This window comes from Sceloporus occidentalis, unplaced genomic scaffold, assembly GCF_023333645.1.
Source record: "Sceloporus occidentalis isolate IW3139 unplaced genomic scaffold, rSceOcc1.0.p SCAF_49, whole genome shotgun sequence".
NCBI classification, from domain to species: domain Eukaryota; kingdom Metazoa; phylum Chordata; class Lepidosauria; order Squamata; family Phrynosomatidae; genus Sceloporus; species Sceloporus occidentalis.
In genome coordinates, this window is record NW_028317029.1 from 4520529 (window position 1) to 4547314 (window position 26786).

Below are 26786 nucleotides of genomic sequence, written 5' to 3' on the forward strand. Positions count from 1 at the left end.
ATAATTCATTTTTACTCGTATGGCTCTTTTGCTTAGAGAGGAATAATGATTTTCTAGCACCTTCTCTTCCAGATTGGGTGCTTATTTCTCTGTCTTTTATACATGGACCTGGCTGAAGTTTAGATTTCCATATCAGGGACTTGGCCTTAAAACTACTTAAAATCCATAAATGGCCTGTTGCTGACCTTTGAAACCTAATATTACTCCCTGCTATCTAGAACTGAACTTTTAGGTATATTGAAGTGCTCCGCATATTCTCTGTACTGTATTTCAACATATGTACCATGGATATTTTCCCAGTGCAACAGCAAACCGCCATATGCTGAAGAGTTTGTCACAGCAAAGTGGGGGAGCCTTTGAGTTTTTTGAAGACAAATCTAAGAGCAGTTGGGACAGCAAGGTAAGGACATAAATTGAGGTAGCATCACAAAGGCTTGTGGATATTAGAAATCATGTTAATCCATAGATGAATAAGACGTTCAATCCTTGTGAAGGTTTATTGTAATGTCATAGTGGATACAGCAGTGTACTTTGAATTCCATAGAGAAGAACAACAATTGGTGGCAAAACAAACAAAAGCTTCTAATTTACCTAGAATGAGAGCCTCTAAGTAACTAGGGATGGATCCTTCTGCCCGATCCACAGTCATACTGTATTTCAAATGCCTTTTATTTATTTTTGTAATTAAATATGAGAGTTTAGTCTTTTGTACTGGAGTCTAGGATAAAAATCATGCTAAGATTAAAAAAAGACAGTAACATGGCTTCTACAAAACGAAAGCAATACTTCATTTTATGCCATCAAACATTCAGATTATTAGCATTTAGGTGTGTGTATGTATATATATATATTTTTTTTTTTATTTTTTTTTTAAACAAACATCAATAAGTGTTGTCATATTTTAGGTTCTTGATGTCAAATGTGTTGTATAATTGTAAAATACAAATATATAGTAAGTGTCACGCACAGCGTACAAATAGAACCTGTAATCAGGTAGAACAGTACGGGCAAGTCCGATAGACAGAATAGCAGGTGTCCAGTGCAGAATGGTCGAGGAGCAAGCCAAGGTCAGGAAGCCAGAAGTCAAGATCGTTGCAGGGTAAGCCGAGGTCAGGAAGCCAGAAGTCAGAATCGTCGTGGAGGAAGCCAGAGTCAAACGCCAGGGAAACAGGAACAGGAACAAGCCGAGTCGGTAACAGGAAATCAAACAGGAACGCTTACTGAGGAATAGACACTATCAAGATAGGTACGACCATCAGAAGGCAAAGCTGGAAGGTTTTTGAGTCCCTTAAGTAGGCAGAGGAAGTAAGGCATCAATTAGAGTTTTCCCGCCAAATTTTCAAGGTGCTGTTACGTCACTTCCGGTCAGCGGCCATCTTGGGATTGGCGAGACGGAGCAGTAGTACCGGCTAGTGCCACTAGGTGGCGTGCAGAGGAACGTGTGCACGCGGCAGGTCCGGACCTGACTCCAGTAGGCGGCGGCTGCCGTGTGGAGTTGCGGGGTCTTCCCCGTCCTCGCAGCGGCGGGAGGTCTCCTCTGCGGCGGTTAAGGCTGCTGTGTCGAGGCGGGGGGTCTTCCCCTTCTCCGCGGCGGCTGTTGCGGCAAGGCAGGGGGGTCTCCCCCTTCTCCATGGCGGCTGTGGCTGTTGCGGCAAGGCGGGGGGGTTTCCCCCTTCTCCTTGGCGGTTGAGGTTGCTGCGGCAAGGCGGGGGGTCTCCCCCTTCTCTGTGGCGGCTGCCGTTCCGCGGACCCGGAGGGACCAGCAGCCAGGTACGTGACAGTAAGTTAGCATTTGAAATTTTATATAAAAGTGAGATTTCATGCCGAGCAGCTTGATGCTGAAATTAAATATGAAAGGGAATTTTCACTTTTTCTTACTGGAAATATGTTTGTTACTATAGGTACAAAGGCAGATTTCCAGACTGTATTCTCCCAACTGTAGCGCTGTGTCTGTCAAATGGAGACAATTTGATCATAATGCCCCAGATCCACTCCAAGCACCATCTCAGATACAGGCGTTATTCTCTCAAGATTCCCTGCTTGTCTATGGGTTCATTCACCATTGCACTCAGGTATGTTGTATTTGACATGATCCAATGCTTACATGAGAGACACTGAAAAATATTTGAGTATAAACATCATGTTGTTTGCATGTACCGGCAAGTGACACTGGGTAAGTTGCTGTCAGCCTTGTGTCATCAAGTGTAGCAGTAAACCAGGGGTCGGCCATGGGATCTCTGGCTGTCACTGTCACCTACCTCATAGTAAGTGCCTGCTACAGGTGGGTAGTGATGACACGGCACACAAGTCAGGATGCAAAAAAACAAAACAGTTTATTGTGGTTATTTTTAAGATTCAGGACAAAGTTTGGGTAAAAATACAGGACACAAATCCATTCATTTGTTGTTACCTATGGCCCAAGAGGCGTTGAATTTGATGGGCGAGTTTCCCCTTAAAGCGGACAAATGGTTTTGCACCAAGGAAAGGTGAGACGAGGGGACCAACTAGAAAGGTGCCTACGATTTTATTGAGGAAATGTGTATATTGTTGCATTGGGGGACTCACAAGAGTATGGAGGATGGTTATAGGGGTTAGTTGGCACAACTACAAATATCAAAATAAAAACCACATTTACAATAACAAAAATATCACAACTGTAAGAACATATTAACAGGACTGGGTCCTGCATAAAGGGCAAGCTAAATGTGAGCCATGTGTTGGTTGCCTTTGTTGAGAAGCCTAGATAGTGAACAAAAAAATTTAAAGGTATGCTTTTCTGGCTTGGTTGGGTTGATGTTGTCTGTCATAGTGTTAGCTCAGCTCTGGCTCTGAAAGCTTGCCTGCACCTACCTGCAGCAGAATCCTAGCACATAAGTTAGAAAAATTGCAGTATACAGGAGTACTAGAATTGTAAAAAAAACAACCCAAAAAACTCCTTTACCTCCAGACCTGATAATATCGGTGGCTGAAACGTATCGTCCAAAAAATGGCATTATCGTCAAAATGGCAAAAATAATAATAATAAAAAAAAAAGTTAAAATAGTCATCTGCAGGGGCCCTACTTCTTAACCTGTCTCTTGTTCCGCCCAGGGGCAGCTGGAACCCAGTGGAGTCTTGTGAATTTACGTCACATGGCTTTGCTCCGTTCATGGTTCCCCTGGCTGGTACAAGGGAAGTTATTCGCACAGTGTGCGAGCAACGCAGAGGGAAGCAGCGGCTCCTGCGGAAGTCTGTGAGCGGCACAGATCTGCAGTTCATGTAAGGGGGTGGAATGAGTGAGTATATGAATGAGTGAATGAATGTTTGTGAATGAGGGAATGAATTAATTTAAAATGTAAAGGGACTATACAGCTATCTTTTGCATTAATGTACATGTAATGGCTGGAGTGTCTCTTTAACTTACGTACCAGTTACTTGGATGAATGGCAAACTGTGACTGTTCTGTTATTGAATATTTAAGTTCTGAAAATGCTTCTATAAGTTCGATGAATAAAATGTCACAATATAAATATTAGTCTATTTTATTTTCCTTTTAGGCCACCCTGAAGGGTTTAATTGGCGATAAAGAGTTGGATACCATGGTATCAACAACAGAATTACAGAAGACAACAGGAACGGTACATTTTGATTTAAACTTGTTAGGATAGTACAAAAGTAGCAGTTACAACAAACCATTAACTAATTTGTGTACGCAGTTCAAATTACTACATGTATTGTATCTATTGACAAATATTATCTATATGCTTAAGATAACAGTTGATCTATCAAATCAGCAGTTCTAATATCATTACCATTTATATTCACAATTGTAGTTGTTGAGACTGTCTGGCCCCATGTAACATAGTTACGGTTTAACTATACATGATGCACAGCCAGTTCTGGCTTATCATGATGCATTGTGATACCAGACCGCTTAATTGTTTAGTTTTCTTGCAAACCACCTGCTTATTGAATTGCACCTTTTATAATTAGTGTCAAGAGATCAGAGTCAGAGAACCCATCCATGAATATATTGGCAGGTAGATGAAGGGTGTTTGCAGTCTAGGTTTCTAGACTGATTTATGGTGGAATTGGTTGTTGAGATGCATCCCCTAACTAGAACATAGGGCTCAAATCACAGCAGATAAATGTAGCCAATCTGGCTGTTGGCCTTGGAGGGTAAGTTATTGGTTTCACAGGAATATTTTATTATTTGGCATTCTGCCTTCTATATAGATACACACTGCATTTCATTTTTACTTCATATCTCATTACATCTAGATGTTGCACAAGCTGACAGCTAGAGCTCTCATTCGAGATTATGAAGATGGAATTCTAGGTGAAGAAGAAGATGAACATGAGGTTAGTATGATGGGACATCTCTTTAGCAATTGGGTACAGTTCAACACATTAAGCACACTTGCTAAGTAGTTTAATACCTATTTCCTACAACATTAAAAAAAAAAAAAAAAAAAAAAAGATTTACCTTAGGCGGAAGCTGCACAGAAGCTCTACAGCTGTAGCTCCCTGCCTTCACCATGGTCCAACAATTGTCACCTTTGATTTACTCCTTGAAGGATTGGGCTGATGCCAGGCAGAGGGCAGATGCCCTTTTGGGTGATCAGTATCCCCTTTGTTCTGCTGCTCAGTGGGCTGGTTACAAGGGAGGGCTTTTGATCTCCCCATTGGGCTCATTTACATTATGGAGGATTGTGTTGAGCTTGCACAGCCTCCATCAGACGTTATTCCCAGGTGCAGTGCGTATTTTTTTGGTGGAAAGCTGAGATATGATACCTTATCTTGTTGCTTAGCATTAAGGATAGCAGCTTTTGAGTAAGTCCCAGGTCAGAACCCATGATAAATATGTTGCTACATGTGATGGCTGGAATGTACCTTTAACATTTAACCCTTCTTCTTGTTCATTCTCTGACATCATTATATCTATTCTATATGAAACAGTGAAAACACAAAACCCGTCACAGAGGAATTTCAACATTGTTTTTTTTAAACCACTGATAGCAGAAACAAAGATTCCTGTAGATCAACTTTATTAAAGGCCAGGGACCGGACAGTATCAAATCCATACCAATGCAAAAAAAGTTTAAACATCAAGGGAGCGATCCAAAAACAAGTCTTTGCTATATAAGTTGCTTGTCTACGTGTCAATTATTCTAATCAATGGATATCATACTCCATTATTTTCTACAGCTGAATAAAAGACTAAAGAAGATGTTAATTGTCGAGCTCAGTAAAGAATATTCCCTTGTAACTCAGTTTACGAGCTTCATCGCAGTAGAAAAACGAGTAAGTTTCATTTTCTGTAACAAAGTCACTGGGGGTGATGCCAAAGCTACGTGCCGTAGGTGTAATGCCAAATCTTGCACTTGCTGCAATAGACCGGCTGAATGTTTTTTCGTTCTTTTGTATTATATATGTATTGAATTATAGAACCTGCAGAAATATGATTTAACTACAGTGGATGCGTATAGATCTTTCTAGTGTTTTTTGTTGAGTAGAGGAAAACTGGAAAAAAATGTTTAGTAGGAAGTGGATACACAGATTTACATATAGCAGAAAATACCGTAATAGGTAATTACGGCAAAAAATAAAGCATGGAATTACATTTCTCAGTGTCTGGTGATGGGTCTGTGCTTGTTTGCAAAGGCAAACTGGAAACAACTGCGTTATTCTTTTAGGAAGCAGATGAAAGCCAACTGGACATTGAACCGAACATTCAGGCAATTATTGCATCCGAAGATGTGGATTTCTTGCCATACATGGATTGGGACCCTACTGACCCTACTGACCTCCAAGTAAGTGCAAATATCATTTATTTTAAATACTTCTGCTAATCTGACTTCAAATAGGCTTAGATTTTTAACATGATCACTGGCATCAAATCTGCAACAACCACCAATATATGATGTGAATCTCTAGTTAGGGTGCAGTAAATTAATTAGATCTTTTGACTGCAGGGCCTAGTATGACCCAGATGAAAGTCAACATGGTCTGGATTAAAATTGCAAGGGTTTTGTTTCCCATAGGGAATACGTTTTTGGTGCATTTAGATCAGGGATATTTACCAGGTTTAGCGACGGATTGCTGGTGCCTCGGGCATCCTTTTATGCCGCTGAAGGCTTTACGACATTCCAGTCCATCATGAAATAGGTGGTCTTTAAATCTTATGTTTTCCAGTGCAAAGGACCGCCATGCAACAGAGGCAGTCCATGGGAACCACTAAGCACCCACCTACGTCATGTGGTCACTCTGCCAAATCAAACCATGTGGCTCTTTAGCTGCATCCTGACTTCAAAAAACAGTTTCAACACTAGTGATAGATTGATAAGTCTTGTGCTGTGCAGGTTATTTTTTATTAAACTGGGAGGAGTTGGAGGTAGATGAACATTATTGCTTGGTATGCAGGTCAAAAAAGAAAAACATGCATAAAATATATTTTCGGTATAATAGCAGCTGAAGAACCCACTTACCCTGTACTTCTGAAACCCCTAGAATGTTGCTAGACTCTGCAGCATGTATTTTCTGACCAGGATTCTACACACCGCCTCAAAAAATATCACTGCAGAAAGCTGGGGGTAGTAGGTCCTACTGCCTATTTTGCCTTCTGAGTCTCAACATAGGCAGCTGTTTGAAAGACTACTATATTCCACTATATTCAGGAATGTGATTCCCCATGCTACCACATTGACTGATCACAATGTAAACGAAGGCATGTGATTCCCCTACCAAAATGTTACAACGTTTTAACCATGCCAAGCCTAGTTTGGATACACGTTCTCCCCGGAACCTCATATTTGTCTACATCATGAATACATAATGGATTCACAGCATTTCTTCTCCTGATGTGTTGTCTGTGCTTTCATGCCATCATGATGGTAGGTTAGGTAATAATTACTTATGTCCTTTTAACTTAAATAGACAATAGGAGCTTGAATATACCTATATATGGCTGCCTCGGTTCAATCCAGGCTGTCAATAACAGGATATATTAGCTCTGGTATGTTACTTACCAGAAATAAGTCCATGCATCACGTATACATTTCTTTTCATTTGAAGATATACATGGCTAAACTAAAACAAAAACCTTACAATTATCAAATGGAATTGTGAATGTGTTCTGTGGGGTTTAACCACCATCTTCTGCATTTTTCTTCTTACAGATGGATTTTGACAGTGAAGAGGTACTGTTGCTTATGGTCATTACAGTCATGTTAAATAAAACAAAAAGCCCCAATTGTAATCCTACATTTACAGTAGCAGCGGTGATATACTTTAATTGTAGCTTAGCTGCAGGTTTTGCACACCACGTAAAAAGTACAGATCTCTTGGAAAGGAGGTCGTATTTTTAAATGGGCCTGTCAAGTGAGCCAAAAATGTCTGTTTCAGAGTCTTAATGTATCCGTACCAATGTATGATTAACCCCTTGATGACAATTGCCGGTCCGGGCACGTCACGGAAAATCAAGTCGTTAACGACAATTGACGTGCCAGGACCGGCACGTCTTTAAACGGGTGCAGAAAGCGATCTATTTTCGCTTTCTGCACCTAAACGGCGTTGCTGTAATGCCTCGACCTCGAGGCATTCAGCAACGCCATGATCGGCACAAAGGGGCCATCTCTGGCCCCTCCCCGGGGCGTCAACATCCGCCATACTTTGTATGGCGGCGGACGCCCGTTTTAAAAGCGTTTAGGAGGCGATCAATGATCGCCTCCTAAACTTAAATGGTGTTAAGGAATGCCTCGATCAGGAGGCATCCAGCAAGACCAAACACTTACCTTGGGATGGACTGTGACCGCTCCGGAGAGCAGCTGCCGGTGATCTTCGCCATCAGCAAGATGGCGGCGGCCCGGAAAAAAAAACCAATAAAGACGAAAAAGTTCGCTAGATGGTACTGCATTCAACCATGCAAGTCAATGGAGCCCAGCTTTCTAATCACAGTGTAATTAGTAAAAAAAATAAAATTAAATTAATAATAATTAGAAAAAAATTGTAAAAAAACAGTAAAATGTAAAAATAATTTCCCTCTGATGTCACTATCAGGGGAACCTTCAAGTTAAAAAAAATGTTTTAATTTATTTTTAAAAAAAGGCAAAAAATAAAATAAAATATATATAGAAAAAATATATTTTTATAAAATTAGCATATTAGCTTAAAACAATTCTCGCATTGGAAAGAGTTAAAATACTGGCATATGGGGTGTCTACTTTTAAAAAATTTATGATTTGATGGGGTAAATTGAATTGGCCTGGTTCAACAATGTCCCAAATAACACGGGGGGGAAGGATGGCCACACATCTAATTTCCAATTAGAAAAATGCACACGTACCAAATGTGGCCTTTTAGTAAAAGTAAAATCAGCCTTTGTCATGAAGGGGTTAAATTGCACTAAAATAAAATGTGGAATGTAAACATTTGTAGCACATTTAAAGATTATTTTGATAATTCTAACGTGATGTCACTATCAGGGGAACCTTCAAGTTAAAAAAATGTTTTCATTTATTTTTAAAAAAAGGCAAAAAATAAAATAAAATATATATAGAAAAAATATATTTTTATAAAATTAGCATATTAGCTTAAAACAATTCTCGCATTGGAAAGAGTTAAAATACTGGCATATGGGGTGTCTACTTTTAAAAAATTTATGATTTGATGGGGTAAATTGAATTGGCCTGGTTCAACAATGTCCCAAATAACACGGGGGGAAGGATGGCCACACATCTAATTTCCAATTAGAAAAATGCACACGTACCAAATGTGGCCTTTTAGTAAAAGTAAAATCAGCCTTTGTCACGAAGGGGTTAAATTGCACTAAAATAAAATGTGGAATGTAAACATTTGTAGCACATTTAAAGATTATTTTGATAATTCTAACGTGATCTTACGGCTGTTAGCTACTGGATGGGGTACATGCACAGAACCCACTCAGTCAGTCAGAAAAGAAAGCTCAAGGTCATCATGACTTTTTAACCCCTTCGTGACAAAGGCTGATTTTACTTTTTGTACCCTTCGTGACAATGGCCTTTTTAACATTTCTGCGCTGCTCGTGTTTAGCTGTAATTTTCTTCTTTCCCGTTTACTGAACCCACACACATTAGATATTGGTTTTTTTCAGGACAAGAAGGGCTTTCTTTAGATGACATTGTTTTGATTGTATCATATTATTTACTATTAAAAAAAGTATAAAATATGGTGAAAAATTTAGTTGAAAAATCTTTTACTCATCTATAAAAGGTAATGAAAAAACCTGCTAAATAGATTCTACTATTTGTCCTGAGTTTAGAAATACCCAATGTTTTTATGTTTTTTTTGCTTTTTTTTTTTTACACATTATGGGGCAATAAGTACAGGTAGCGTTTTGCTATTTCAAAGCCATTTTTTCCAAATCTGGTAATTCTTCCCCCCATGTGCCATTTCGGGTATTTTTGAAGCCGGCCAATGCAATTTACCCCATCAAGTCATATATTTTTGAAAACTAGACAGCCCAGGGTATTCCAAATGCTGGTATTTTAACCCTTTCCAAGCACTAATTCTACCATCAGCCTTTGTCAAACATTATGGTAGTAATTTTTTTTGCATTTGTTTTTCCACACACATTTTACTTCAGGTATGAATAAACAGGTTCTGGTATATGTCACTATCACAATATCACACAATATGTGTTCAGCAACATCTCCTGAGTACAGAGATACCTCACATGAATGATTTTGCCTGGCTGGGGGCAAAAGAGCCACATTTGGGGCATGCGCATTTTTCAATGTTGAACTTTGGCATTAGGGCATGGGCAGTGGATCCCCAATTTGGTACATCTTTGAGCCGGGCCATTTCAGTGTGCCCAACAAAACCATATATTTTTGAAAACTAGACACCCCAGGGTATTTTAAATGCTGGTATTTTAACTCTTTGCATGCACACATTTTGTGTGAGTACAGTGATACCCCACATGCATGGGTTTGTCATTTTTTGGGGGGAACTAAAAGGCCACATTTGGTACGTGTGCATTTTTCTAATTGGAAATTAGATGTGTGGCCATCCTTCCCCCCATGTTATTTGGGACATTGTTGAACCCGGCCAATTCAATTTACCCCATCAAATCATGCATTTTTTAAAAGTAGACACCCCATGGGCATTTAATATGCCAGTATTTTAACTCTTTCCATGCGAGAATTGTTTTAAGCTAATATGCCAATTTTAGGACTTGCTCACAAAAATATATTTTTTATATATATATTTTATTTTATTTTTGCCTTTTTTTAAAAAAAAAAAAATTTTCAACTTTAAGGTTCCCCTGATAGTGACATCAGTGGGAAATTATTTTTACATTTTGCTGGTTTTTTACTATTTTTTTCTAATTATTATAAATTTTATTTTTTTATTTATTTTTACTAATCACACTGTGATTAGAAAGCTGGGCTCCATTGACTTGCATGGTGAATGCAGTACCTGTATTCAACCTGCAAGTGGAGCCAGAGTTCTCTAGATGGTCTGGAGACCGTCTAGCGAACTTTTTCACCGTTATTGTTTTTTTTCCCGGGCCGCCGCCATCTTGCAGATGGCGAAGATCACCGGCAGCTGCGGCTGTGACCGCTCTCTGGAGCGGTCACAGCCCATCGAGAGGTAAGTGTTTGGTGTCGTTGATCGCCTCCTAAACGCTTTTAAAACGGGTGTCCGCCGCCATACAAAGTATGGTGGATGTTGACGCCCCGGGGAGGGGCCAGAGATGGCCCATTTGTGCCGATCATGGCGTTGCTGAATGCCTCGAGGTCGAGGCATTACAGCAACGCCGTTTCGGTGCAGAAAGCGAAAATAGATCGCTTTCTGCACCCGTTTAAAGACGTGCCGGTCCTGGCACGTCATTTGTCGTTAAGGCCTTGATTTTCCGCGACGTGCCCGGACCGGCAATTGTCATCAAGGGGTTAAAAGTGGTTAGTATTCTCAATGATGTACAGCTGCTCATTGATTAGCAGGGTTCATCAAGTCAAACTATGAAGCAGGGCCGCCCTTAATGATCGGACCCTGGGCGAGCATTTGCTTCCCCCCATGCTCCCTAGCAGTATGGATGGATGGACTAGGCTTGCTAGTCCTAGATTAGGAGGAGACTGTCAGTCAGTGCAGTATTTTATCTGACCCTAGAGTGACTTGACATCCTCACACCACACGTGCTGGTAGGAGCAAAGAATGTGGGTCCAGCAAGTGACTGTTCCTACAGACTTCTGTTTCAGTGCTCCATCACAGTGCTTCATCGCAGTGCTCGCGGCTTCAGTGCTCATCATCAATAGCCCGCACATTTTGTGAGGGTGCAGTGAAACAGAGGTCTGTATGAACAGATCTTCCTTTATTATGGGACGGTTAGAGAGAGACATCACAAACTTTGGTGGTGGACACCCGTCTCCATGTATGGGCACCTTGAAGACCCCTGATTGCCACCCTTGTCAAAGTGGTTCCTGGGTCCCATGGACCCACCGGGACCAATGTAAGGGCCGGCTCTGTTTGGGCCCCCAGGAATGACTGGACCCAGTGCAGCTGCCTCTTTCGCCCCATGTAAAAGATAGCCCTGCTATGATGTCAGGAAATGGGGCAGGGGAAGCAGTTCCTTTAAATTTCTCAGTGCAGTGCTGTGCGGTGTTTTGGAGGAGGAACACATTACCCAAGTTTCTTTATTAAAATAGCAACAACTAGTTCTTGTTTGTATCTGCTCCTCGGGGCTTACATATGTTTGTGTAAAATTTTTATTTTTTATGTCTTAAAGAATGCAATTTCTGTTGGCTACTATAGGTTAATTTCCAAAATGTACGTTTTGACCATCAGGGGGTACAACCTTATTATGTCACAAACCCAATATTAGGCTTCATGCTTATCATGCGCTTGCAGAAGGTTTAGAAATAAGTAGCTTTCGGGTGTAAAGTATTACAAAAATGTGCCTTCACATCTAGATAAATGGAACAGCCTTCCATCAGAAGTGGTAGAGACCAATGCAGTAAAGGAATTTAAACACTGAATTGGCATTCAGCTATCCTGAATCTAAGACAAGATCAAGGGCTGATTAAGGTTTGAGTGTCTACATCAGGAAAAATGAAACTTAATTCATAACCAATTAAATGTATCACTGCTGTCGTTTTCTGCCAATTCTCAAGACAGTTGCATATTAAAGTTTAATATTTTAGTGAGATTAAATATTTCATGTCACCTATTTTCCATTCTTTAGTAAATAAGCCTCAGTGAAATATGCTGTTCTTGTTGACACTGTTTTGTTGTATTGGGGTTTATTTTTTTGTTGAGGCACTTGTTTATTATGCTTATGTTAGTAATAGAATCAAACTCATTCATTAATTCTCTGTAATCTCAAGTTAGACAAAATGTTAGTCTAATTACTAATTTACTGCTATTTTCATTTCAGAGTGAATTCAATGAAGAACCAAGGTTACATTTAGACGTTGTGGAATGCTTAGCAGAAGAAGTTTATGAAGGGGATTTTGAGTCTGCCCAATATGCACTAGCCTCAGCATTTCCACTACCTTGTGTTGAGAGGAATCTGTCACTAGCTGAGGTAACTAAATAGTGAGTTTAGAAACATAAAATAAGCTTTTTCTGCATTTCCTGACCTAATTATATATCCCAAGGCCCAATGAAGTGTGCACTAAGCCTGTTTCCATGCACATTTGATCCTTCTCTTTTAACTCTTTGAGTGTTAGGGTCGCTATACAGAAATTCGAGTGATGTCATGTTTTTTGCTAATCATCCGTTAAAAGTTCTTATTTATTTTTTATGGCAACTTTCTTTGCTAATGTCCTGTCTACTTTTTCATTAAGATATTATATTCAGAAGTACATTTTGTTAGGAATAGCCTGGATTATGGGGAATTAACCCCTTCAGGACCGGGATTTTGATACTAAGGTGTCGCTAAAGGACCGGAGCCGTTTTTGTGTTTTTGCCATGTCTTTCTTCAACTGTAATTTCTCTCTTATCAATTGGTGCACCCACACAAATCATATATTGTTTTTTTCAGCACAAGTAGGGCTTTCATTTGAAACCATAGTAAGCTGGGTAGTACATTGTTTTGTTTGAAAAAAAGTGGGGAAAAAATGAAAAAACGCATTTTTTTTACAGTTTTGTATACATACAAATTGTACACACATTAAACCAATGGGAAAAAATTATCCCAAATATATTCATTAACTTGTCCTGATTTGGAAACCACCCAACATGGCCAGGATTTTTATCTATTTTGACCAGTATAGGGCAAATATTGCAAGGCATGCATCACGTTTTTGAAATGTAATTTTTTTCAAATTTGGCATGGCAGTCTAATAACTGCAATAGTTGTCACAGATACTGATTACCCCCCCAAAATGATATGTTTATGAACAGTAGATAAGTCAAGGTGTACAACTAGGGTCATTTTGACACTTTTTTCAAACAGGGATTTTATCGCCAATTGCTGCCAAATTTTGAGGTATTTTTATATTTTTTTGTTTTTTTTGCATATGTTGAAATGTTGCTTTAGATTTTATATTATATTTTGTATAGAATATGTGCAACTGCAGAACAAAACACCAAATTGTGTTCACCAACATCCCCCGGTTCCAACAAGGCCTCACATGCATGGTTCATGCATTTTTTGAGGAAGCTATGAGGGCAAAACTGGAACATGCGCATTTTCGTTTTCACATTTGGAATTTTCAGAAATTGGTTTCCTGGGCCCATATCCCATTTGGGACATTTTGGAAGCCCCCTGCTGTAAATTACCCCATAAAAGTATATATTTATGAAGAGTAGACAAGTCAAGGTGTTCAACTAGGGTAGTTTTGACAGTTTTCAGCTAGCCTTTTCTTCACTGATGTCTGCCAAAGTTCACGGAAAATTTATTTTATTGCGTTTTTAACAAATACATTTCAATGTTAAAATGTATTTCTTGCACAGCATATGTGCAACAGTGGAAGAAAGCACCACATTTTGTTCACCAACACCCCCCGGTTCCAACAAGGCCTCACATGCATGGTTCATGTATTTTTTGAGGAAGCTATGAGGGCAAAACTGGAACATGTGCATTTACATTTTTTTAAATATTTTTTTTCATCAGATTACTTGTAAGTGACAGGTTTAGGCCGCTGACATCAATCAGGGAGACCGATCAATAATCAGCGACTTAAAATGTCACCGACAAGTGATCAGGTAATAATTATGATTTTTTCATTTTATTAATAATTTGTGTTTTTTCATAATTACCCTAGATGACCCCTCTCTCTTTGTAGAGCAGGGTCATCCGTGGGCTGCCATAATGATCCGATCACTCCTATTGGCCAGAGGCGATCTGATCAGCCCAGCATTTGACCTGGAAGCACCCTGGACTTTTTTTTTTATTATTATTATTTTTTACATTATTTTTTTTAACTCTTTCAATGCTGATGCTCCATTGAAGCACAGCATTGATTGATATTTAGTCCCCACAAGCTTGTGGGGACTAATATTAACCCCTGCAATGCTGCGATGGGGGTCATACACAATCGCAGCATTGAAGAGGTTAATTGAGGAAGAGGGGGGTAGGGGTTAACTGAGGAAGGGTGGGGGTGGGGGGGTCTGGTCTCCACACTCATGTGGAGACCAAAGAACCCTGTCTCCCTGTCCCTGAAGCTGCCTCTGGCAGCTGGGACACAATCTCCAACAGACTGGAGATTGTAGGGGAGGAGTCTCTCTGATCAGTCCTACAGGACTGATCAGAGGACTTCTGGGGGCTCGTTTTTGCTGTTGCTGGTCTGCCTGGGCTTCCAGGCAGACCACCAGCAGCAGAACCCCCTAAAAAACGGGAATTAACCCCTTCAATGCCGCGATCGTGGCATTGAATGCCGCGATCGCGGCATTGAAGGGGTTAACGCTGCACTGACGCTCTCATGGAGCGATCAGGCAGCAGGGGGGTGTTGGATCAGGTCCCCACACTTGTGTGGGGACCCATTCAATACCCCCCCCTTCCCTGAAGCTGCCTGTGGCAGCTGAAACAGCGATTGCAGATTTTTCTGCAATCGCTGTTTCTGCCTACAAAATCACTCCGTGGGAGTGATCGTGGGCTTGGGGGCGGGCTTAGACAGGCTGTGCTGTCTGCCCAGGAGTCCTGGGCAGACAGTAGCAGCAGCGCCCCCACGATCACCGCGATTGTGGTGATGTGGGGGCGTTTTTTGGAGGAGACGTACCTGGTACGTCCCGGTCTACCGGTGACTGTTAACCAGGAAGTACCAGGTACGTCCCGGTACTGAAGGGGTTAAAGGAATTCTGGATGCTGTTTGTAAACACCGTTGTTTACAAACAAAGGCGAAGATGCATATTTTATTAGTAAAGGGTTTATTTCTGAGGGTCAACCTGTGCAGGGCTAAACACAACCAGGGTTACATAGGATAGTTACAGAGTAGAAATTACAGAGATAGAAATGTAGCTGAAGTGTAGCTAAAATGTAACCATGAATTATGGAGAGACTGTCTGTAGTGGCATCACATTTACAAAAAAACCAAAAACACTTATTTCACACCAGTTGTTTCTATGTTTATCTATACAATATAGCTGCACAATTACACTTTGATACAGGATTTAAACAAGATCATTTTTTAAAAAAAATTTCATTATCTACCCCTCCAAATTCTTCTCACACGGCTAAACTAATTTACCTTAAAGTGCTGTGACCTGATCTTATTGGTCTCTATCCGTCACCTTAACCCCGGTTCTGCCCCCCGGTTCTGCCCCCCTGTTCTGCCCCCCTGTTCTGCCCCCCTGTTCTGCCCCCCTGTTCTGCCCCCCTGTTCTGCCCCCCTGTTCTGCCCACGTTGCACTTAGATGCTTTGTGGTTAGTATTGCTTTTCACTTGACAAAGGGAGGTTGATTTTCCCAAAAGCTTGTCCTCAAAATGTAATGCTACTTCAATAACAATATATTATTCTATGTGATTTACTAATGTATAATGTGTATATATAACTCCTTTTATATTCCACAGCTCTGTGCAATGGGTAAACAAGTGCATCACACAACAATTTGAACTACATGTGAGCAGGGCCTAAAGAAACAAGCTCATGTTTTTACCTATAATAATAATAATAATAATAATTAATAATAATACCACTGCAGCCCACAAAGGCAAACAGTGTCTCCGTTATCCTTAAAATTCAAAATTTTTGGAAATATAATAGTTTAAGGAAATGTCTGGGGTTGCTGCCTAGTATTAGACTATTCACACCATCTTGATAATTTGCTTTTCAGATTGGAGCCCAAGCAAGTTTATTTTCAAGCGCTCCACAGCCACAAGCATTGTCATTCGATGCCCAGCCGTATCCACCACCTCCCCCGTTGTTTGGCAGCCCTTTCCCTCATGCACAACCGGATTCTCTCCACCCTGCGCCTCAAAGAAAGATGGAATCCAAAGGAATTATGCAGCGCAGAAAAATCCTGGGGTGGAAGATGGATATGGACATGGAAATGCCTCCGTGTGGTTTTTCAAAAGTACGTATCATGTGTTTGAAATTTTCATTGAGGATGGTATTGTGTTAAATTTGTGTTAACAAAGAGGAAAGAAAGCATGTTTCAGATACGCTTATCTTTGATTGCAGAGAATGCTTGATACAATTTCCCAACATTATTTTAGGGTAATATTAGTTATCTATTAAACGTTGCTCTTGAAGTAGCATACTCACAATTTACACAATTTTATTTTTGTAAACATGTTACTCCAGCTTGTGTGCAAAATCTGTTTTCTTTTTTACTTTCATAGAATTGTTGTGGTCTTTATAACTAGACACTTCTATAATATAAACTCTCTGTTTATGGTACGCGGTAATAGTTTTTTTCCTGTCATATAGTGTCATTACCACGGGGTGTCGCTCTTCCTAGGGACAAGGACCTAGAATTGAAGCGGTTAAGATTACCTCCTAACCCCTCCTACTCCTCCCTATAAGAGCCCCGGCAGCCCCTATACCTCCAGTTCTTCCTTGTCAGGGACGGACCTTTTCTTTTTTTCGTTGGTGGGACACACGGGTTGTGTCCGGGGGTTCCCTCCGATTGCTCCCCGGGTGGTGAGCAGAGTGAGGCATACCGTCCGCATCGGCGGACGTTACGGAGCTGTTTAGACGCCAGGCTCTTATGCCGGCAATATTGGAGCATGCGCACAGCGGTGGAACGCACGCCAGAGGGCGCTGCGTTCCACCAAAGAGTACTGGCACGCTACTGAGCATGCGTGACACAGTTTCTCTTGTTCAGGGCGCGAAAACGAAATTGTTTTTGCATATATAAGGCTGTGCTACCCAGAGGAGCTTGTCAGCACTGGTATTTCCGTGTCACCAGCCCCCCCACACGGATTGAGGAGTTGTAAGGTAGGATTTTTTTTTTTTTCTTTCTTCTTATTAGATGTCTGGTCCGGTTTCACCAGATAAGCCGGATAAGGAGAACTCTATTACACCTGCTCCAAAAAAGGCTGTTAAGACTAAACATTTATCGTGCACTGAATGTGCCACTCCTTTGCCGGATGGTTGTAAAAAGAAATTTTGCAATGCCTGCTCCGCTGAGAGTTTGGCAAAAGAGAAACAAAGACATGCAGTCTTTCTTAGGTTGGTTCCAGGACAACCTGGCACAAACGTTTGAAACGTTTAAGGCAGCAGCAGTTAAGCCTGTGGAACCCGTAAGGATTAAATCCCACAAGCGTAAAAGGGCATCAGCTTCCTCTCATTCTGATTTGTCCTCTGGAGAGGTCTCTAGCTCATCCTATATGGCTTCATCTAGCGAAGAGTCAGAGGATGAGACCAATTTTTCTCCACAGGAACTGCGTAAATTTGTTAAGGAAGTCTCACGGCTTTTTCAAGATTCAGACCTGTCGGTGCACCCTAAAGGGTTGCCTATGTTACCTAACATGCAGAATCTCATATATAGAGAATGGAATAATCCAGGCAAAAGAGCCTTTATCTCTAAGCACTTTAAGCAGCTTTTTCACCTTCAGGGTGATGAGAAATGGGAAGATATCCCTAAAGTAGACGTCCAAATAGCCCAGCTTTCCAAGCGTACTACCATTCCCATTAGTGAAGTGGCTGGTTTGAAGGACCCTATGGATATGAGGGCAGAAACGTCCTGTAGACGGGTGTTCCAGTCATCTGGGTTCCAGTGCAAGGTGGCGTTATCTAGCGCATCTGTGGCTAAAGCTCAAGGTTTCTGGTTGCAGTCCTTAGAGGGTAGTCTGTCAGACTCTATGGATGAAGGTTTGTCTAAGCTATTTAAAAACCTTAGGCTGGCTAATAGCTTCCTGGTGGAAGCTGCAGAAGAGAGCCTTAAGCTATCAGCCCGTAACATGGGTTTGTCTTCCGTGGCTAGAAGAGCCATATGGCTACGCTCTTAGGCAGCAGATACTGCTTCCAAATCTACACTATGCGATTTACCCTTTGAAAAAACCAAACTATTCGGTTCTCCCTTGGAGGAATTGATCAGAACCAGATGGGTCCTTCCGTCCAATTTTGGATCTAAATGCCTGCATTCCTTACCGTCACTTCAGAATGGAATCCATTCTCACGGTTACCCACCTGTTGAGACAAGGGGACTTTATGGTTACACTAGACCTAAAAGATGCTTATCTCCATGTGCCAATCGCCACAGCTTCCAGGAAGTATCTCAGGTTTGCCATAAGAGTCGGGACAAGAGTTCGTCATTTTCAGTTCACTTCTCTCTCTTTTGGCCTGTTGTCAGCTCCTCGGATTTTCACAAAAGTTCTAACCCCTATTGCAGCAGCTTTGCGGAAAAAGGGAGTCACAGTCGTCCCTTATCTGGACGATTGGCTTCTGAAAGCAAGTTCGTCTCAGGAGCTCCTGGCACATCTCAGGTTTACGACCCGATGCTTGGAGGATCACGGCTGGATCATAAACCACAAAAAATCCAACCTTATTCCAACCACGAAGATCCAGTTTCTGGGGCTCATAGTGGATTCCGTCTCATCGAGACTATATCTACCACGTTCAAAGATCAAAAGAATAAGGAAACGGGTTTCTTTTTTACAACAGAATCCAACCCTTCCCTTCAGGATGGCTATGAGTATCCTGGGCAGTCTTACAGCTTGTATTCCGGCAGTAAGCTGGTCCAAGACACAGTTGAGACCCCTTCAATGGGACATCCTGCAACAGTGGTCCAGAAGACTGGAGGATCTGGACGTCGCCTTCACGGTGTCCAAGCACGTTTTACTCTGGCTGAATTGGTGGAAAGCGAAGGGGTGCCAAGGGCAATCTTTTCTACCATGTCATTGGGTCACTCACCACGGATGCCTCCAAGGTAGGCTGGGGAGATCATTTGAACAGCCTCAGTCAGGGCAGCTGGTCCTTAATCGATCAGACCCAATCATCAAACTTTCGGGAACTGAAAGCTGTGTTTCTGGCGCTCAAGACATTCGGTCAAAGATTACGGAGGAAAGCTGTGAGAATTCAGTCCGACAATGCCACCACAGTCTCATATATAAACAGGCAGGGTGGCACCCGAATTCCAAGGCTCCAGGACCTGTCAGACGATCTCATGCTCTGGGCCCAAAGGAATCTAGAGGATTTAGCAGCGACACATATCAGAGGAGTGGACAACGGTCTGGCAGATGATCTCAGCAGATCTCGTTGCTCCCAAGCAAACTGGTCCCTGGACAAGAGCATCTTCTCTCTCCTGGTTCAAAAATTCGGCCTGCCAGATATAGACCTTATGGCGACTAGACAAAACAGCAAATTGCCAATTTTCGCCTCCCTTTACAGGCAGGACAATCCTCCCCTGCTAGACGGAATGTCGGTGGTTTGGTCTTTCAAGATGGCTTATGTGTTTCCTCCAGTGGCCATGATTCCTCGGATCCTACTCAAGATTCGGGTAGACAAAGCCAGGGTTTTAGCTATTCTCCCTTATTGGCCGAATCGAAGTTGGTTTTCGGAGCTGCTCAGCATGGCGATTTCAGTGTGGGAACTGCCAATCTCCTCCCGTCTTCTGGAAAACAAGAAACTTTCCAGGGATGTTCTTCTACGATTCAGATTGACGGCCTGGCTGCTGCAAGGATGATCCTCCAGGGCAGAGGCATTTCCAATTCTATGACAGAGGTTCTCCTGAGTTCAGTACGAAGATCTACGTCTACTATTTATCTTCGAGTCTGGAATTAATTTCTTCACTGGTGTGTTACAAAAGGTTTGGATTTTTCTTCTCCCTCAACAAGTTCCATTCTGGACTTTTTACAGGAAGGTTTTTCAGCGGGTCTCACTGTTTCTACCCTTAAGGGACAGGTTTCAGCCCTGAGTCATTTTCTCCTGTCTGAATTGGCTTCACAAGTTCTCGTCAGGCGTTTCTTTAAGGCAGTCACCATTCAACGGCCACCCAGTCGTTCGCATTTTCCTTCCTGGGATTTGACATTGGTCCTTCAAGCACTCTGCTCCGAACCGTTGGAACCTTGGTAGCCATTACCTCGGCAAGGAGGGTCAGTGAGCTTCAGGCTCTTTCCGCGGCTCCAGAATTTACGATTTTTCACCAAGATAAAGTCGTTTTGTACGTTAAGCCTTCTTTTTTGCCTAAGGTCATCTCTGAATTTAATGTCAATCAGCCGTTGATTTTACCCTCCTTCTTCCCGTCACCTGCTACTCCGGAAGAAACGCTCTGGCACACTCTAGATGTCCGCAGAGCTCTACGGATTTATATAGACCGCACTGCTCCTTTCCGCTCTATGGATCAATTGTTTGGTTAATTATTTTGGTAGATCTACAGGCCATGCGGCCTCCAAGCACACGATATCTCGATAGCTTTCCGACACTATTCGCTTAACCTACACTCTCAGCGGTCAGGTTCTTTCATCTCACGTTACTGCTCACTCCACCAGAGCTATGGCTACGTCCTGGGCTGAAAGGTCTTCTGCATCCCCGGAAGAAATATGCAAGGCACCCACTTGGTCTTCTTTTCACACGTTTGTCAAGCATTACCGGCTAGACATCTTCTCCTCCTCTGATGCTGATTTCGGGCATAAGGTGCTCCAGGCGGTTACCTCGTGACTATATTCCCCACCCAAAGGGGGCATCTTGCTATATCCCCGTGGTACTGACACTATATGACAGGAAAAATAGTAATTTTACTTACCGTAAATTCTTTTTTCCTTAGTATAGTGTCAGTACATATATCCCTCCCTGTACGTTTTTGTATTAAAATTATTTTTTGCAAGCTATCTTGTGTTCTTGGTACTTTCTGGAGGTATAGGGGCTGCCGGGGCTCTTATAGGGAGGGGTTAGGAGGTAATCTTAACCGCTTCAATTCTAGGTCCTTGTCCCTAGGAAGAGCGACACCCCGTGGTACTGACACTATACTAAGGAAAAAATAATTTACGGTAAGTAAAATTACTATTTTTTCTTTTATATTTGGGAGCCCCTGTTCTTTTATTACTTAACTGAAAGCTTAACTTTACAGTTTGCTGTCACTAAATTAATTTAATAAACCATTATCAGGGTACCCAGGTACCACAGCGTGAGGGAGGAGGAGGTCTGTATAAACTTTAGTACAACCTAATTAATTACCATGTTGATAATTTGCTTTCCAGATTGGACCCCAAACAAGTTTATTTTCAAGCGCCCAGCAATATCCATCACCACCACCTCCCCCGTTGTTTGGCAGCCCTTTCCCTCATGCACAACCGGATTCTCTCCACCCTGCGCCTCAAAGAAAGATGGCATTCGAAGGAATTACGTTGGGCAGTGCTGCAGGTTGTGAGACGGAGGTGACCATGAAAATGCGTCCGTGTGGTTTTTCCAAAGTACGTATCATGTGTTTGAAATTTTCATTGAGGATGGTATTGTGTTAAATTTGTGTTAACAAAGAGGAAAGAATGCATGTTTCAGATACGGTTATCTTTGATATTTCACACCATTTAAGAAAGCTGAAAGTTGAATTTAATTGCAGAGAATGCTTGATACAATTTCCCAACATTACTTTAGGGTAATATATAATATTGGTTATCTATTAAACGTTGCTCTTGAAGTAGCATGTTCACAATTTACACACAGAGCAAAATACTATTTTATTTTTGTAAACATGTTACTCCAGCTTGTGTACAAAATCTGTTTTCTTTTTTACTTTCATAGAATTGTTGTGGTCTTTATAACTAGACACTTCTATAATATAAACTCTCTGTTTATATTATTATTTTTTTTCTTTTATATTTGGGAGCCCCTGTTCTTTTATTACTTAACTGAAAGTTTAACTTTACAGTTTGCTGTCACTAAATTCATTTAATAAACCATCATCAGGGCACCCAGGAGGGAGGAGAAGGTCTGGACAAACTTTAGTACAACCTAATTAATTACCATGTTGATAATTTGCTTTCCAGATTGGACCCCAAACAAGTTTATTTTCAAGCGCTCCACAGCCACAAGCATTGGCATTCGGTGCCCAGCCGTATCCATCACCTCCACCTCCCCCGTTGTTGTTCAGGAGGGAAAGGGCTGTCAAACCGGATTCTCGCCACCCTGCACCTCAAAGAAACATGGAATCCGAAGGAATTACGTTGGGCAGTGCTGAATATTGTAAGGTGGATGTAGACATGGAAATCCGTGCTTTTTTAAAAGTACGTATCATGTGTTTGAAATGTTCATTGAAAATGGTATTGTGTTAAATTTGTGTTAAAAAAGAGGAAAGAATGCATGTTTCAGATACGGTTATCTTTGATTTTTCATACCATTTAAGAAAGCTGAAAATTAAATTACGAATACTTGATACAGTTTCCCAACGTTACTTTGAGGGTACTTTCTAATATTAGTTAAACATTGCTCTTGAAGTAGCATGTTCACAAATTACACACAGAGCAAATTTATAACCCCGCAAATAAATGCTAAATGTATCTACGGAGGGCACAAATTTAATTACCCCCTTGTAATCTCCTCCCAAAATGCACAATCTAATAATAAAAAATATAATACTTCCCAACCACAGTCTTCAACTACCTTGCCTATGGGTAGGGCCAGCACTGTATAATAGAATAAAGAAAGAGAGACACAACTCTCCCCTAGTGAATAAACCTAAACATGAGGCACTGATGGTATCCAATGCATGAACTTGCCTACATACCATACAAGTTCCCCAATATCTTCCACGTGTACTTACAGTGAACATATTTATGTATATATGTGTATATATATATATGTGCATGTACATACATATGCCCAGTTAATCAGTATTCAAGAAAAGTGTTGGCATTGATTGCAGATGGACTTGCTAGAACTAATAGAACTAAAGGAAAATGGTGATCATTTATTGTTGTGATTTAAATTTAAATATATTGAACATTATACATGAAGGCCCTGTCATTTTGCAAGAAACCTACCTGTCCGCTGTACGTATGTACACACACACACACGCGCACACACACACACACACACACACACACGTTCATAACTGACTTATTAGAGTGACCACTGCTTCTTATGAAGTCAGTGCTTTGACAAATCAAGTTCTGTGGGGGTGGGGAAGAGGATATTGACTTTATTAATTTAGGTACTGAACAAGTGAAAAGTAACTGATCCAATAGCCTTTTCTCCTCTTACTGTATAATAGCAATCGCTTAACACATTTTGTTTTGTGCCAATTGAAAATAAGACATTCTGTGTAACCAATACTTATACATTGTGTTTATTCATTTATCTTTTTATAGCGCGCTAAATGTAAACGTCCACTAATAAAAAGTCCTACTTGGTCATCCCTTTCTGCACTACAACAGGAGGTAATGTGTTTTGACCTTATATCACATTTATCCACTAGTGGGGGGCCCTGTAAGTGTTTTGGCTGTCAGTTTGCTGAATTTATCAGACTTGCTTTACTATATTAAGCTCTTCCTAATTTTTTGTGTTATAGAAAAGTACACTATACAAAAATATTGGGACTTAATTATTGAATTCAGGTGTTTCAATAAGCCCCATTGCCAGAGGTGTATAACATCAAGCACCTAGCCATGCAGTCTGCATTTACAGATTGTTCTGAAGAATTGAAGCATGGTACTGTGACAGGAGGCCACCTTTGCAATATTCAGTTTGTGAAGTTTCGTCCCTGCCAAATATTTCACATCAACTGTAAGGGGTATTTTTGGAAAGTGGAAGCATTTAGGAACAGCAGCAACTCAGCCATGAAGCAGAAGACGAGGTAAAGTCACAGAGTGGGGTCGCTGAGGCGCATGGCGCGTAAAAGTCATCAATGCTCTGCTGATTCCATAGCTGAAGAGTTACAGCTTTCCACAGGCATTACTATCAGCACAAAAACTGTGCAGCAGGAGCTTCATGAGATGGGTTTCCATGGCCAAGCAGCTGACGCAAGCCTCACATTGCCAAGTGTCAGATCGAGTGGTGTAAAGCACGCCGCCACTGGACTGGAGCAGTGGAAACGCGTTCTGTGGAATGACAAATCTCTTCTCTTCTCTGTTCAGCAATCTGGTGGCAGGTCTGGGTTTGGCAGGTGTCAGGAAAATGTTACCTTCCTGACTGCATTGTGCCAACTGTAAAGTTTGGTGGACAATACATTGGTGGATATTGGTCTGGGGCTGTTTTTTAGGATTCCACCCCTTACTTCCAGTGAGGGGAAATCTTAATGCTTCAGCATACCAAGACATGAAAATGCTATGCTTCCAACTTTGTTGGAACGGTTTGGGGAAGGCCCTTTTCTATTCCAGCATGACTGTGCCCCAGTTTACAAAGCAAGGTCCATAAAGAAATGGTTGGATGATCTTGGTGTGTGGAAGAACTCAACCCCTTTGAACACCTTCGGGATGAAGTGGAACGGAGATTGCAAGCCAGGCCTTCTCGTCCAACATCAGTGCCTGACCTCACAAATGCTCTACTGGATGAATATGGACAAATCCCTACAGAAAAACTCCTAAACTCCCAGAAGAGGGGAAGCTGTTATAGTTGCAAAGGGGGGGGGACCTACTACATGTTAATTTCTATGTATTTAGAATGTGATGTTATAAAAGGCCCTGTTTGGTGTAATGGTCAGATGTCCCAATACTTTTGTCCATATAGTGTAAATATAATATAGTATATGATACCACTCTAGGGTGAGCCTTGTAGTGGATAACTGCAAGGATCCTGTTAGTAGGCACTCTAATAAGTGTATTGACAACTATATATCATTTGTTATATTTCTATGCTCATAGGAGGGATTCTGGTTGTTGACACCTGCTCTTGGCAAACTTCTACATATTGATGTACCTTTCTTGACTGATGTTTTCCTATACAAAAAAGGCATCTGCTCTCTTGGTAAGTTTTCGTGTATAGATAACATAGAATTTGTTGGTACATAAACATGTTTGTCCCATCTAGTTGACACATTTTCTGCCTGTTGCAACACATCAAACCTTACTTGAGCCATGATTATTATTATTTAATTTTATTTATAGAGTCCTTAATGTTGTTATGATAACGAGGAGAAGGCCCTTTTCTTGTAAGCTTATCGTGTGTTAGGATGTACAGGGGAAATGAGGCAGAACATGATGAACTGCTTGGGTGAAGATTAATTAGGTGCAGTGTAGGTCATATGAGGATAGATCGTATGTTTCTGGCCACGTTGATTTTTAGCAAGCATTTGGAAATAGAAATTAATGTGTGACAGAACAACGTAGGGAAATCCAGAGAATATGTTCAGCAATGGGGATGATGTCATAACGATTTAGGAGAGATTCTGTCTAGAGTCTTGTTTTGAAAAACCTGACGTGTATGATTGTTTTATTACTATTACTATAACTAATGTTTTGACATTTTTCTTGACATATTTCTCTCGAAGGGATCAAAGGAAAAGACGAGGTTCAAAAACTAATTGCTACTCTTCTGGTGCTGCAAGCAATACGCATCTACGGATTGATAAACTCGGTCACGTTTAAGTCATTGATGAAAATGGATGACTCCTCCACTACAAGGTACGCTATTCATCTGAATTTTACTTAACCTGATATGAATACTTTTTTGTGTAGTTTAACAGTTCTGTTCAATCTTGACAACGACTAAAATGTGTCCTCTGTTTTTTCAGGACAATAGGGGCTTTCTTTAAATACCATTATTTTGAGCATATCTAATTTACTGTAAAAAAAAAAAAAATAATAAAAAAAAAAAATATATATATATAATGAAACCAGCCAATTCAATTTAAACTAATCAAACCATATATTTTTGAAAACTAGACACCCTAGGGTATTTCAAATGCTGCTATTTTAACTCTTTCCATGTTATGATTTTGCATTTATGTGCAATCTATGTTATTCCTAATATAATAAATTGTGACTGTGCAATTGCATTATTATGTAAGTGTTCTCTTTTGTTTCGCTTTTTACATAGTGAATTCTACCCAAATATCAACAAAGCCATCAAATGGGCAAGGAAAGCAGAGCAACAATATCCAGGCATTTGCCCACGACTTGGCCTGGGGAAAGACTGGGATTCTGCAACAAAACTGTTACTGAGGATTGAACCTATAGATCTGTCTTCTGACCTTTACCCAGCAGTAATGTAAGAGGTTTTGTAAGAGACAAATCTGCTATATACAATTTGCCTACAGCTAGCATAGTCTTTAAAAAAAAAAATGCCCTTTACTTTGAGCAAAGATCTTAACTTGCTCTCTCATAGATCCTTAGTGTGCTCCTGTTTTTAATTTGGAAGCTTATTTTAGCAGAATGGGCCACCCAAGGCAGCACATCACAAAGATATGATTCAGAAAAGGCACAAAAAGATTGGGGAGCAAATATCATTAGGTTGCACCATCACCCCCTTGAGCCCCCCTCAGTAACATACATACTGGCACACATTTTACAC

At 41.0% G+C, this 26786-nt stretch overlaps 1 protein-coding gene across 1 annotated transcript in view; it reads left to right on the plus strand.

Moving 5' to 3' along the window:
- The window catches only part of LOC149288934 (protein mono-ADP-ribosyltransferase PARP4-like), a 48415-nt gene extending 21928 nt beyond the window's left edge, over positions 1–26487 (plus strand). The window contains exons 24-40 of the mRNA XM_089491191.1: positions 301–400; positions 1902–2072; positions 3537–3617; positions 4261–4341; positions 5188–5283; positions 5676–5792; positions 7158–7178; positions 12392–12541; positions 16234–16473; positions 17585–18319; positions 18506–19038; positions 21542–21707; positions 22328–22564; positions 23648–23716; positions 25139–25241; positions 25765–25897; positions 26313–26487. Of these exons, the coding sequence (XP_089347317.1) occupies positions 301–400; positions 1902–2072; positions 3537–3617; positions 4261–4341; positions 5188–5283; positions 5676–5792; positions 7158–7178; positions 12392–12541; positions 16234–16473; positions 17585–18319; positions 18506–19038; positions 21542–21707; positions 22328–22564; positions 23648–23716; positions 25139–25241; positions 25765–25897; positions 26313–26487 (3208 nt within the window). The remainder of the gene's footprint in view (positions 1–300; positions 401–1901; positions 2073–3536; positions 3618–4260; positions 4342–5187; positions 5284–5675; positions 5793–7157; positions 7179–12391; positions 12542–16233; positions 16474–17584; positions 18320–18505; positions 19039–21541; positions 21708–22327; positions 22565–23647; positions 23717–25138; positions 25242–25764; positions 25898–26312) is intronic.
- Positions 26488–26786: the final 299 nt, after the last annotated feature.